At 49.1% G+C, this 13,348-nt stretch overlaps 1 protein-coding gene across 1 annotated transcript; it reads right to left on the bottom strand.

Moving 5' to 3' along the window:
- Positions 1–690: 690 nt before the first annotated feature.
- Positions 691–12,889, bottom strand: MFSD9 (major facilitator superfamily domain containing 9). Its single transcript, XM_047781331.1, has 6 exons — positions 12,689–12,889; positions 10,879–10,966; positions 9,442–9,485; positions 4,660–4,789; positions 3,341–3,550; positions 691–2,146 (listed from the first exon to the last, which is right to left on the bottom strand). Exons 1-6 carry the CDS (start codon positions 12,851–12,853, stop codon positions 1,365–1,367), a joined length of 1,419 nt encoding a protein of 472 aa, XP_047637287.1. The 5' UTR covers positions 12,854–12,889; the 3' UTR covers positions 691–1,364.
- Positions 12,890–13,348: the final 459 nt, after the last annotated feature.

Raw genomic sequence — 13,348 nt, 5'->3', positions numbered from 1 at the left:
GAGCCCCTGGGCACTGCTTTTGGAACAGCAGGGCAGCCTAGACCTGGGGAAAGACCCGAAACCTTCCCTGTAGGTCCACACAGCTCTTCAGTCCCCAGAAGTGATGTTAAGATGAAAGAAAGGAGATGACTTTCAACATGAGACTCTGTGGAACTGGATGGGGCCTCTGACCCCAGACTCTCTGGTGCTGAATAAGATGCCCACCTGAACAGCCTTGGCTTCTCTGTGGGGTTCTCACCACCTGACAGAGGAAGCCCAGCCGAGCACTGCTTCTGGAAGCAGAAGTGCCAGGGAGATGTGGTCACTGCTGGGCTGGGCCCTTGGCAGGGTGGAGGGCAGGGGGCACTCTGGGGCAAGAGGCACAGGGAAGAGGCCCTGAAGCCCAGCTCTTCTGGTGTAGAGTGTAACTGCTGAGAGCTGGGGCAAGCCTAACAGTGATCACACAATTTTAACAGACAGTCCAAACTGATTAGATACTAATAAAAATAACTGGAGTTCCCAATTGTGGTGCAGTGGAAATGAACCCAACTAGTATCAATGAGGATGAAGTTTCAATCCCTGGCCTGCTGCTGTGGCTGTGGTGTAGGCCAGCAGCTGTAGCTCTAATTTGACCCCTAGCTTGGGAACTTCCATATGCCCCAAGTGCAGCCCTAAAAAAAAATTAAAAATGAAAAAATAAAAACCACGAAGTCTCTGGCTTTTACTTTAATCAAAACTGGGAGGTCTCAGGATGATCCTTTTTCTACTGCCATGAGAAGCTCATTAAAAACACCAGGTTTCTACACCTCACCAAGGCTCACAGGCTCTGTCTCCCAGGATGAGGCCAGGCATCTGGGTTCTCACCAGCTCCCTGGACAGAACCTCGTTATGACTTGAGAAAGTGACAGGCTGGTTTTAATAAAGCATCTTCTTTAATCTCAGGGATTTGGACAGCAGAAGAGGTTCCTTTCAGCAGTGGAACTGAACCTGACACCTATGCCCAGCTGAACAGGGTGTTATTCACGGGTGACCCTGTTTTTACTCAGCAGGGTCATCCCTGCAGTCACCTCCTTCTTTGCATAAACGTTCTGTTAGCCTCCCCATCACCTCTCTGTCTTGCCCTGGGCAGCTTTTTGTCCCCTTGAAAATGCTAACCTCGCTGGGCCAGGAGAAGAGAGTCTTAGGAAAACACTGCACACCTCCCCCTCCGGCAAAGCCCAGCTCGCATCTCCTGTGTACTGTGGATTCTGCTCCTCCCACAGGCCTGATGGACGCCCGGCAGAGCACCGCCTGTTGCAAAGAACTTTCTTTCTGACCCTTTCCACAGCACTTGTGCTGCCGTTCACAGACCGCTGGTCTCGCCCCTTTGTCCTATCCAGATCCAGCTACTCTCTTTTTAACTTAGCGCCCCTGTCGTCACCACCAGACTGAGGTCCATGTAGTGACATGATGACAACAGCCACTAAGGCTAACGCAGCACCCAGACCAGGGGGGCCGCAGGGGCTGAGCTCCTGGGCCACCCCGGACAGAAGGGGGGCGATGATGCGACCCACGGCCGTCACAGACTGCCCCAAGCCCAGGAGGGTGCCGCCAGCCCGCGCACCGCCACCGACGGTCAGCTGGAGGTCGGTGAGGCATGTTCTGCCGATGGAGGTGGAGAAGGCCAGGAGCAAGGAGCAGGCGACAGCCACGCCCACGCTGCGCGCGGTGGAGAAGAGCAGCAGCAGCGCAGACGTGAGCGCGCTGGAGTGCAGCAGGACCCGCTGCGAGGAGTGACTGTACAAGCGCAGGAGCGGCCCCAGGGCACAGCCCGACAGGGCCCCCAGGGCGCTGCTGCAGCTGATGAGGTAGCCTGCTGTCCTGGGCCTCACCCCGAAGCGCTCCTCCAGGGCCAGGACGTAGTTGCTGTGGTAAAGCATGACTGCCACGGCCATCAGCAAGCGCATCAGATACACGTCCCACAGGCCGGGGCGCGTCAGGCTCTTCAGGCCCCGCAGCGTGGCCAGGACCTCTCCCCAGGGCTGCCCGGCTGTCCTGTCACCCGCTGTAGTCCCTGCTGGTACGGCAGAGTCTGACTTTCCCCAAAGTGCTTGATTCTTTCCCTGTCCCAGGCCATCGTTCAGCGCATTGAGCTGTACTTCGGTCCACGGAAACAGCCAAACGAGACCTGTTAAAACCGCAGTAGATCCATGAATGCAGGCGAAGGCACAGAATTCATGCGTTGCCCCTAGGAGTAAGGGGCTGTGTGTGTCTGGTTACCACTCTGTATTTCTGTGTTAGTTCATTTACTGGTCTGCAATTTTTTTTGTGTGTGTGTGCTATTTAGAGCTGCACCGGAAGCATATGGAAGTTCCCAGGTTTAGGGGTCTAATTGGGCCACAGTGGCCGGCCTACACCATAGCCAGAGCAACTCCGGATACAAGTGCATCTGCGACCTACACCACAGTTCACTGCAACGCCAGATTCTTAATCCATTGAGCAAGGCCAGGGATCAAACCTGCATCCTCATGGATACTAGTTGGTTTCGTTGACTGCTGAACCACAAAGGGAATTCCCTGATCTGTAATTTTGATCCTGTTTTTAACCATTCCCACAGCTACTTAAACTCCATTTTGATGTGAGAATTCAGAAGAAAATAATCTCTACCTACAAAATAGTCACTCTTTTGCCTAGCTCAGGGGCCTATGTTGGCTTCCATATCCTGTTACTTCACATCTAAGTTTTCATGCGTTACCTGCAAACCTCTCCCCATGGCACCTTTTAGTTCTCTGTCCACCATTGTCATCATCCTTCATCCCTCCAAACATGGAAGACATGCTCTCCAAATGCTAAATCTTGACCTAAACACTGGGATATATTGACAAACAAGATCTATAAAATCCCTGCCCTCAAGGAATTTCAATCTAAAAGGGGGTATGGACAGGTAAACAGGGAACAAGATGACAGGATGAGGGTGGGGGGCGGGCACAGAATGGGGGGGTTGCAGTTTTACAGTAACCACCTGCAGGGAGGGGAGGCACCTGCCCCATCTGCCCCCACCTCAGAGCTTCCCTGAGCTGAAGCCCTTGTGGCTGGAGCAGGTGGAGGGAAGAGGGTGGGGGGGAAGAAGAGGGTAGAGGCAGTGAGAGACACTCACACTCACACACACACACACACACACACACACACACACGCAGTCACATGAGATTTGGTGCCACGAGAGCTGCTGCAGAATCTGCATCAGCAGATAAAGGGATATGTCATCTGTGAATGACAGGTCTGCCCAGTTCAGAGAACCACGCTGTGAGGAGAGACAGCAGGTTGGTGGGTTGGGGTGAACACACCAACCAAACCATCTTGCAATGATTCAGTGTCAACTTACCCGCATTGAGGACGAAGACAGAAGAGCAGATGAAGGCTGTTAGATAAAATCCACCGTCCAGTTCTGTCAGATACCCTCCAACCACAGGGCCCAGGATGAAGCCCACACTAGATGCCGTGTTGAACTGGCCGAGCACCAGTGGCCGCTCCTTCTCGGTGACCAGATCAGAGAGCAGGGCCCTTGAGATGGAGAGTGTGTGCTTAAAAATACCTGCAAAAGGATGAGAAACAGGTCTGTATGTTTTCTGGATCAAAAGCATCCCTGATGGAGTTCTGACCTCTGACCCCCACCAGGCCGGGAATCCTATGCTTCATCTGCATCCCTGATGGAGTTCTGACCTCCGACCACCCCCCCCACCCCAGGCCTGGGATCCTGTGCTTCATGTGCATCCCTGATGGAGTTCTGACCTATGACCGCCCCCACCCCCCCCCCCCCGCCAAGGCCCAAGAACCCGTGCTTCATGTGCATCCCTGATAGCATTCTGAGCTCTGACCCTCCAAGGCCTGCAGGTCCCACAGTGACTGGATTCTTGGTCCGAGCCCATAATCCTCATTGGTTACCAACATCTGAACCAAGCCCCCTGACCCCTCAGCTTGGTTGAGAAAGGTGAGAAAAAAAAAAAAAAAATCACTGAAACCCCAGGGCTCTGATCACCAAGAAAGAAAACACAGGAATAAAGAACTGCAGTAACTACCTGCGCATTCGCTCAGGTGTTTCAAAGAATGGATGGGATATTTCAATGAATAGACCGGGTAAAAGCCATTTCAATAACGGCTGATACATTCAAGACCAGTCTGGAAACAGAAAACTCACCCATGAGCCACTATATTATAATCCTTGCCCCAGTAGCAGGTGGATTTACAGAAGGCTGCAGGACAGCTACCCAGGATTATTGCAATGTGAAGTCAAGAAGTCCAATTTCAAAAGGGCAAGTTTGCTGAGGGAAAGCATGGGAACCACATTGCTGGCCAAAGACAGCTAAGGAATTCTTCCTGACTAAGGAATTCTTCTGGAGGCAGAGAGAGGTAGACAGGAAGGAGGCAGGTCCTGCTGCTGTGGGCAGGTGTTCAGACAGGTGTGGAGGGCTCCAGGCTCTATCACACACAAGGTCTGTGGCCCTGGACAAGTCAGCAAAGGCTGACAGATGCTAAGTGCCCCATCACAGTGGCTGCTGGTGCTACAGTTGTAATTGCTGTTGTCATTCTATCTTTTTATATAAGGTTTAATCAAAGCGCTGCTGCCAAGCAGGGACAGGCTCTCTCAAAACCTACACTTTGATGGATTTTGAATGAAAACGTAGGCATAGGGCAAGAACTCACCCACAGGGACCCTAGCGAGGGCAAAGAGGAACACGTTGGTTGATGTTCCAAGAATGAGATAACCCAGGGCGCTGCACAGAAGGCACACCAGCAAGGAAGGCCGTCTTCCCACGATGTCACTCCAGCAGCCCTGGGGAAGCAAGGGGCACAGGAAACCTCTGACTCCCTGGAAAGGAGCCACTGCAGACATGCACAGTGGAAAACCTCTAGAAATTGAATTGGGTGCTCAATCCTATTCTGTCATCTGTCAGAGAAGTTATGTTCTCTGGTCTTTCACATGTTGGGTGGGAAAACACAATGGAATATCTCATCCAAAAAAAAGATAAAAAAGCCTAAGATACAAATGAAAGCATCTGTGATGACCTGCTGTGGAGCTGTAAGAGTTCGTATATCTTGGATGTCAACCCCTTGTCAGATATATGAGTTGCAAATATTTTCTTTCACTCCACAGATTGTTCATCTTGTTGATGGTTCCCCTTGCTGTGCAGAAGCTTTTCCGTTTGATGTCATCCCACTTGTTTATTCTATATTCTGCTGCTTGTTCTTTAGGCATCACATCTGAAATAACACAGCCTAGATTCATGGTTTCCGAAAGGTTTTATGGTTTTAGGTCTCAAAGTCTGCCAGTTTGAGTTCCTGCATCCAGAAGCCTGAGCCCTGCCAGGCGTGGGCTCCCTCCTGAACCATCCTTGGTGCAGGTAAGCAGGTTTGGAAAGACCCTGAGGCAGCCCAGGGGGAAGCTGCCCAGTAGGAACGATGCCCTTGATGGTGACCAGCTGAGCCCTGCACACACATCTGTGAGTGTGAACATGAGGCCAGAGAGGAGGGCAGAGCCCGAAGGGAGCAGAAGGTGAAGAGGAAGAGCGGACAGGGAGGCGGGGTGGGGTGGGGGGTGGGGGTGGGGCTGCATGGAGCCCTCAGGGTCCCGGATTCCCCAGGAGACAAAGGGCAGCTAAGTGAGCAGAGCCCAGAGCTGCCCCCATAGTTCACTCTTAAGCACCAGCTGTCCTGGGTGAGGCCTCTGGGACAGACCCTTAGAGGGTGGGGGAGGCTGGTGGAAATTGCATTTTCCTCCTCACCCTTCGTTCCTCTGCTCTGAACATTCCTCCACTGCACCCTGAGCAGCTGTTGGGCTCGGGGTGGCCATGCCAGGGCTCCAGGAGCCCCTCAGACATTGGACGGTGGAGGGAGGTCAGCCCCGTTCCCTTCTGTGCCTCAGAAGCGCTCTTTTCTGAGCAGAGGGACAGAAGCCTGACAAGCCCAGTCCACCTGCATCAACTCCAGACTGACTTGTTTTATGTCCTGAGGTCCTGGGCGAGGTTCTCTCTTTCAAAAAAACATCATCGCCTGAAAACAAAAAAAAATGCTAAAACACCATGACAGTGCGGAGCACTGTTGGAGCAAGTCAAGAACAGGGTGTCCAGAGCCCTGCGACCCACCCTCCAGGTGACCCCTGGCTCCTGCACCTGGCTGTGAAGCGGCAGTACAGCATCCTCACTGATGTTCAGGGCCTGGTTCCCACCCTCTCCCACCAACATGTCACCTGAGCCCACCTCTCTTCCTGGACAAAAGCCAACTATGCCTGTTTGTCCCCTTTCCCCATCGTTATTGATGGGCATATCTTTTTCTTTACTTTTCTTTCTTTTTTTTTTTTTTTTTTTTTTTTTGCTTTTTAGGGCCACACCTGCAACAAATGGAAGTTCCCAGGCTAGGGGTTAGGCATGTCTTTTTTAAAGGACCCCAAAGATCTCTTTCCATAAGGGTATAAACTGTAATAAAATTCCTTTATAAGACACTTGAGAGTATATCCTCCAAAATACTACCATCTTTCTAAAAATGACATCAATCCATTTCCTCAATTTTCATTTTTATGGATTTGAGGAATTCTCCACACCCTTTCGACCTGGGTGAGAGATCTCTGGCCTGTGTGTCCACAGGTCACGATGTAATGTGGTGGCCATGCCCTGGGCGCTGGGCCAGGCTGTCTGGGTTCAGCTTCGAACTCTCATCACTCCACATGCACATGTGCGGTGAATATAATCACACACAGAGGCATAGCCCTGTGCTCTGCTTCTCCACCATAAGATAGAAGCAATCATAATACCTGCCTCAGAGATTCCTCTCCCCCCACTGCCAATACTCTATGTACATTCTATATGCTCTGCGTAACATGAGTCATTAGCAACCCATAACCCATAGCACGGGGAACTCCACCCACTATTCTGCAATAACGTGTATGGGAAAAGCATCTGAAAGAGAATGAATGTGTGTACACGTATAACTGGATCACTTTGCTGTACAGCAGAAATTATCACAACATTGTAAATCAACTATACTCCAATTAAACTTTAAAAAAGAAATACGAAAACCAAAAACAACAAAACAACAAAAACCAAACCCTGATAACCACCAGTCTGGTGTTGAAGACTAGTTTAAGACTAGTTATTATGTGGATTAAATGTAACAAAGAGCTTAGAACAGGGCCTGGCACATAATAACTACTTAATAAATGCTAGTTATTTTTACTAAAAGTCTGATTTGGTAAATCTTTTCTTCACAAAGATTTGTTTTTAAAATTAAAATGTTTTCCCCAATCTTTTAATTAAAATGCGTTTATAAAAGTAGTGGTTGTGGAGTTTCCCTTGTGGCTCAGTGGAAATGAACCTGACTAATATCCATGAGTATGTGGGTTTGATCCCTGGCTTCGCTCAGTGGGTTAAGGATTTAGCATTGCTATGAGCTGTGGTATAGGCACAGATGTGGCTCAGATCCCTGAGTTTCTGTGGCTATGGCGTAGGCCAGCAGGTGCAGCTCTGATTTGACCCCTAGCCTGAGAACTTCCATATGCTGCAGGTGTGGCCGTAAAAAGAAAATAAAAATAAAAACAAAAGTAGTGGTTAAAAAGGACATTTCACGTAGGGATTTCTCTATCTAAAGGGTTTCTAAGGAAGGTTCTCATTCAATTACAGCTATAAGATATATAAAATGTGCTTTGTGAACACAAACATAAGAAAGCACAGGATTAATGTGAAAAAGAGCAATGGGCCATAGCTGGCAATACAAATTCCTCACATGCTGCTATATCCAGGTGCTCTTTTAAGTGCTGCTGATAAACATAAATCAAGCCTGGTCTTAAGTCTCAGGGGGGTCAGAGTCCAGCAGGAGAAAGGCACTTGAAAAATGAAAATACACTGTGACTTAGGTGATTTAATGTATATACAAACCCCACATATTTCGGGAGTGAGTGTCCAAATATGACAGAAAAGATGCTTTTACTAAGATGATCCCCAAAATCTTCTCTCAAAAGAAAAAACATGAACTATGACGTGTTGCCCTACAAGCACGGGCACTAGTTTCTTATACAATCTGATTCTCATTATCTATTTACTTCTTTAGATGATTACGGCAAAGACAGATGACGTATGGGAAAATTATTAATACGTACTTAGAGTTTAGATATGGAGATTAGGTGACTTGGTCCAATTATTTACACTAAGTCTTAATTTCCTCCTGCATAAAAGGGAGACACAGCTACTTTCTTGGGTCATTTAGCAACTAAATGAGAATGAGACTGTTCTTGTTGTGTCAATTTAAAATATGAGACAATTCAAAATAGATAAATCAGGGAGTAGCTCTTAGTTACCTAAGAATTTGTGATGGAATCTGATCAAATTTCTCTTCTGTTTTAAAATGTGTTTCACACGTGAACCACTCTTGGGAAACACAGAGCTAAATATGCATGGTGTTCACTCACTATGAGCCCAAGGTCACAACTCTACACCAAGGTCAGGGCAGATCGATCTGTGACTACACTGACTGTTCTGTTTGAACTGTCTGAACCTCTGGATGCCGAGATCTTGGGACCAGAGGGGCCACAGCGGAGCATACACCAGAAAGAGAAGGAAGGGGTGCACCCAGGAAGGACGCTGAACTTCCAACCACTGCGTGGTCAGAAGTGAGTATGACACTCCGGCCCCTGGGTCTTGCCAGTCCTTGTGGTCCACATACAACCCACCACTCTAGTGGCTCCTCTGTTCGCAAGCTTAAGTTTTATAATTAACAAGCCGTGTAGTTCGAAAGGCACCACTTCAAATAGAACTCCAGGATATGAATGGAGTCAATCATTGTCACTTCATTCAAACAGAAAGAATTGGTAATGACTTTTGTGTACCTTCTTTTCTCCTAGTAAAAGCTGGCAGGGACTCACAGGAAGAACAAGGTACAATTTAAAAAGTGAGGCATTCCCACTGTGGCTCAGTGGTTAATGAATCTGACCAAGAATCATGAGGTTACAGGGTTCCATCCTTGGCCTCGCTCAGTGGGTTAAGGATCTGGCATTGCCGTGAGTTGTGGTGTAGGTTGCAGATGTGGCTCAGATCTAGCGTTGCTGTGGCTGTGGTGTAGGCTGGCGGCTACAGCTCTGATTAGACCCCTAGCCTGGGAACCTCCATATGCCACAGGTGCAGCCCTAGAAAAGACAAAAAGGCAAACAAAAATAAAATAAATAAAAAGGGAGCTCTCACTCTGCCTCAGCGAGGTCCTTTGAGAGCCAGCCCTCCAACCCCTCCAGCCCTCCAACCCCTGTCTCTCCTGAGATGTCAACGAGGGGAATAGATGACTTGGGGCTTCTTCTTGCTCTAGTGACACTACATGTCCGCACCATCTGCACATTTCCTTTCAGGCGAACCGCAAGGCCTGATTTCACTACAGCAGTGATGGGCAGCCCTCGGAGGCATATGGCTTATGCCTCCCAGAGGTGCTGCCAGATGGAAGAGAACTTACCACCAATGTGCTGGAAAAGAGCTGTAAAATGCCATAGGAGGAGCCTGTAAAAAACATAAGTAACATAACTCATGAAAATCAGCTAGACCTATCACAGAAGTGGATTAAACTAACAGAAAAACATCAGGGAAAAAAAATAAGGAAGGACCTTTTTCCTTTCTTTTTTGGGGGGGTTGGGGGGGGTGCCCACACTTGCAACATATGGAAGTTCCCAGGCTAGGTGTCGAATTCGAGCTGTAGCTGCCAGTCTACACCACAGCCACAGCAACTCAGGAATCTGAGCGGAGTCTGCGACCTACACCACAGCTCACGGCAACGTTGGGTCCTTAACCCACAGATCGAGGCCAGGGATGGAACCCGCATCCTCATGGATACTAGTTGGATTTGTTTCCAATGTGCCACAGTAGGAACTCCCCAAAAGGACCATTTTTTAAAAAGGAAATTGCCCCATAATATTTTTTTTCAGATGGAAGAGTAAAGTAATAGATTTTTAATCAAAGGCCTTCAAAATAAAATCAAGAGAGAGCAGAAGAGAGACTAAAGGCACAGGTCACCCTTAGGGGCCTTGAGAAAGTCCCTTTCACCCTGCATGAGGCATGTGTACTCCCAGGAATAGAAATCTGAATCCCCCTACTAAGTTATAAAATGTTAACACCATCTCATGTCTCTAACACTTCAGTTTTATAAAGTATCTATCTTCTAAGAACTGACAAATGTTTACAGAGTGCTTTTAACTTCATCATAATTCCTTCTCTTCACGGAACCCTCCCTGCTGCTCAGTGGGCCAGAATAACTCTTAGTACACTGTTCCAGGGAAATACAAATCATGGCCTGGGACTTACCAAACACATCTGCAGCACATCTGCTCATCCAGTGTGTGAATGACCAAGGGCTGTGAGTTTGAACAATTGCTCATTAAGGGGCAGAGGCCTAAGCCCTGCTCTTGCCTGCCTCTTTGGTAAATCAATGGCTTTTGATGGAGATTTCACACTGCGCAGGAAGAGAAGCCCTCTGAGATGTGTTGATAGGGATGCAGAAAGCCAGAAGCCAAGTGGTCAAGGCTCATCTGGTCCTGTTCCTCATACTCTGATTTCTATATATTAAATCTCTCTGGTCTCACATTAGGTCACCATGCTTAGCCCCTAACACGCATGGCCAGCTCCGTGGAGAGGCTCACTAAGGACCTGTAATGTCACTGGAGGTTGGGGACACAAGGATGATATTATTCCTGGAAACCTCTAAATACAGGCAGTCTAGTAAAAGATGAAATACATTTGCTCCAGGGGCCTATCCTGAAATATTCTGAAAATCCATTTTATCCCCATTTTCAGTTTACCTTTGGGTATCATTTAGCTAAAAGAGGCGTTTGTTTTCAGGTTCTCAGTTCTGGGGTTTTAAAATTCAGTGCTCTACAAACATGCAGAATCAATCACTCACCTACTATCCCAGCCACGGTTGGACTTGCTCCCAGAGACTTGACGTGAAGGCTTAGTAAAGGGACGACCATGCTGACACCCAACAAATCCTAAACAACAAAGTGCTGATTAACTCAAACTGGAAACTGAGGCCTGGGTGTTTTTAAAGTAGGGATCCTAATGATAAATGGATTTAGAAAACAAAACCAATCTCTAAAATTTTGATGATGAGTTCCCTGGTGGCTCAGTGGGTTAAGGATCTGGTGTTGTCACTGCAGTGGCACGAGCCACCGTTCTAGTGCAGGTTCCATTCCCGGCCCAGGAGTTTTTAAATGACGCGGGTGCACTCAAAAACAAATAATAAATTAAAAATAAATAAATAAGATTTGTGGAAACAAGAACTCACTATTATATTCTATGGTAAGCCATACTCATCACGTTAAAGTGATCAAGGGATCCAAATACAAAGTGTAATAGCAGTGGCCACTTATAAATGCCTGGATCACCCTGACCTAGAATTCATTTTAACTTTAGCTTCTCTGTCATTGCAAGGAAGATGTGCTATAGACATTTCACAAATTAAAAAAAAAAAGGGGGGGGAGGTAATTAAATGGGAAAGGACACAAGGATAATGCATCTTTCTTAGCAAGGCATCACTTGTTCAAAAATATGAAATTCCTCCTGGAGTCAGGAAGGCAACCCATGTACCCTCTACAGTCTTACAAGCTCAGACCTAAACCAAAAGTCTCAGTAAAGCAGGAAGGAGGGAGGAGGCTGGTGGCCCATCTTCTGGCCTTAGAAGGCAGGCTTCTCCCCTTGACACTTAACCTGATCAGCTCCTTTTGGCCTCAAGATAAACTAATAGGCCCAACAAAGCTGAAACCCTACTGGGTCCTTGTCTCAAGTCTATCCTAAGGTGGATTAGGTCAACTGGACCAGGCCTCTATTTGGGATGAGAAAAGGGAAGAGGCAGATGTAGGGTTCCTGCAGATAATGGCACAGAAACCACCAGAACAACTACAGGTTCCTTCCCGAAGGCAGGGACTGTGTATTACAGCGACTGGAGCTCCACAGCCTTTACCCTATAATGGATTTCAGAAATTCCATAAATAAACGGAGGGATGGCCTCGACTGGATGGCTTGTCCTACCATACACTTAGTTTTCTAATCTTTCCATTCTAGTCGGGAAATTAATAATTGTCCTTATTAAACCAGGACACACACAAGTCCTAACAAAACCAAAACTGCGTTGTGCACGAATTAACAGTTTGTCGAAAGGCAGATGTGTGTCATTCACTGCGATTTGCATTTTTAAACATGCCAGTCTACCAGGAACCCTAAGGAAAATGCCTAATTCTGTCCAAGTGGGGTCAGCAACCGACCTAGCCTGGTAAAAGGAGCCTCTGTGTTCCTAGGGCACCCGCAGCCTCTGCACAGCTGGGCTTCCCCAGGCTTGCCGGTGAATCCCTGCTCTCCAAGCCATGCGATGCACCTGCTACAGCATCAAACACCAGGGCTCACCCCTCGTGCGAGGCTCAGCCACCGAGTCACATCTGCGGCAGGTGCTGCACCGTCTTAAACCGCGAGCTGGGGATGGGGAGGAGGAGAGAGTCGCGAACTGGGCTCAGTGCCCACGCGAGGGGCAAGCCTCCCTTCGGCCAGGTGCAGAATGAAGGGGTTTACGAAGCAGAAAGCATCACCAGGCAGATCGCAGATTCCCAGCCCTGGCTGAGCCTTACGAACACCCAGGGAGCTGCAAAGAAAAGCACCCTTCATCGGGTTCCAGGTCAGGATGGAGCCAGCACTTCGCGCCCAGCCCTGCACGTACTCACCAGGAAGCCCACCAGGTAGAGACACAGCAGGAAGCGGCGGGCTCGGACGGGACCGAGGCCAGGATCCCCCACCTGAGTCCCTGTCCCAGGATCCTGCCATGGCCTCTGTCTCGCTGAGACCAGACCCCGATCTGGGGCCATGCCCCGGCTGTCCCTGCTTTCCATGCGCACGCGCACAGGGAACTGAGCACAGGGGACCCGCCCGACGCGCGCCGGCCCCGCCTCCGGCGGAAGCGAGCGGTTGCGCCTGCGCAAAACCGGGCGCTGAGGGCGGCTGTGTCGGGGATATGGTTCCGTCTCCGCTGTCAGCCTGTGACCGCGGGTTCGCGCCCAGGGCGGGGAGGGAGACGTGTGTGACCGACGCTGTCAGTTTTGTGATGGTGATGGTGACGTTCTGCGTTTCCAGGGGGTAAAGAACCCGCTGTCGTTGCCATTGGAGAGCTGGAGGGAATTGTGATAAGCTTCACCGCTGAAGTGGTAGGGGGTGGGCCGAGGTGCTCCCTGGCTTCAGCTGGAAGACACGCAGACTGAGGGCCCTAGACGGCTGCGACTGACCAGGAGAATTCTTTGGGCCCTTTGCTTGTTCGAAACACAGGAGGAAGTAGTGTAGACGAGCCTCCTGGAGCTGTGAGGATTCTGTAGATGCTACCTGAGCACTTT

The sequence above is a fragment of the Phacochoerus africanus genome, chromosome 5 (genome assembly GCF_016906955.1).
Source record: "Phacochoerus africanus isolate WHEZ1 chromosome 5, ROS_Pafr_v1, whole genome shotgun sequence".
In the NCBI taxonomy this organism is placed as follows: domain Eukaryota; kingdom Metazoa; phylum Chordata; class Mammalia; order Artiodactyla; family Suidae; genus Phacochoerus; species Phacochoerus africanus.
This window is presented reverse-complemented; position numbering and strand designations above follow the sequence as displayed.

Excerpts from the sequence above, each read along its gene's own strand:
- MFSD9 (XM_047781331.1), bottom strand. The coding sequence starts at position 12,853 with ATGGAAAGCAGGGACAGCCGGGGCATGGCCCCAGATCGGGGTCTGGTC. Across the intron at positions 10,967-12,688 it reads TCTACCTGGTGGGCTTCCTG|GATTTGTTGGGTGTCAGCAT; the intron begins GTGAGTACGTGC and ends TTTGTTGTTTAG. Across the intron at positions 2,147-3,340 it reads TGTCTTCGTCCTCAATGCGG|GTCTCGTTTGGCTGTTTCCG; the intron begins GTAAGTTGACAC and ends CGGTTTTAACAG.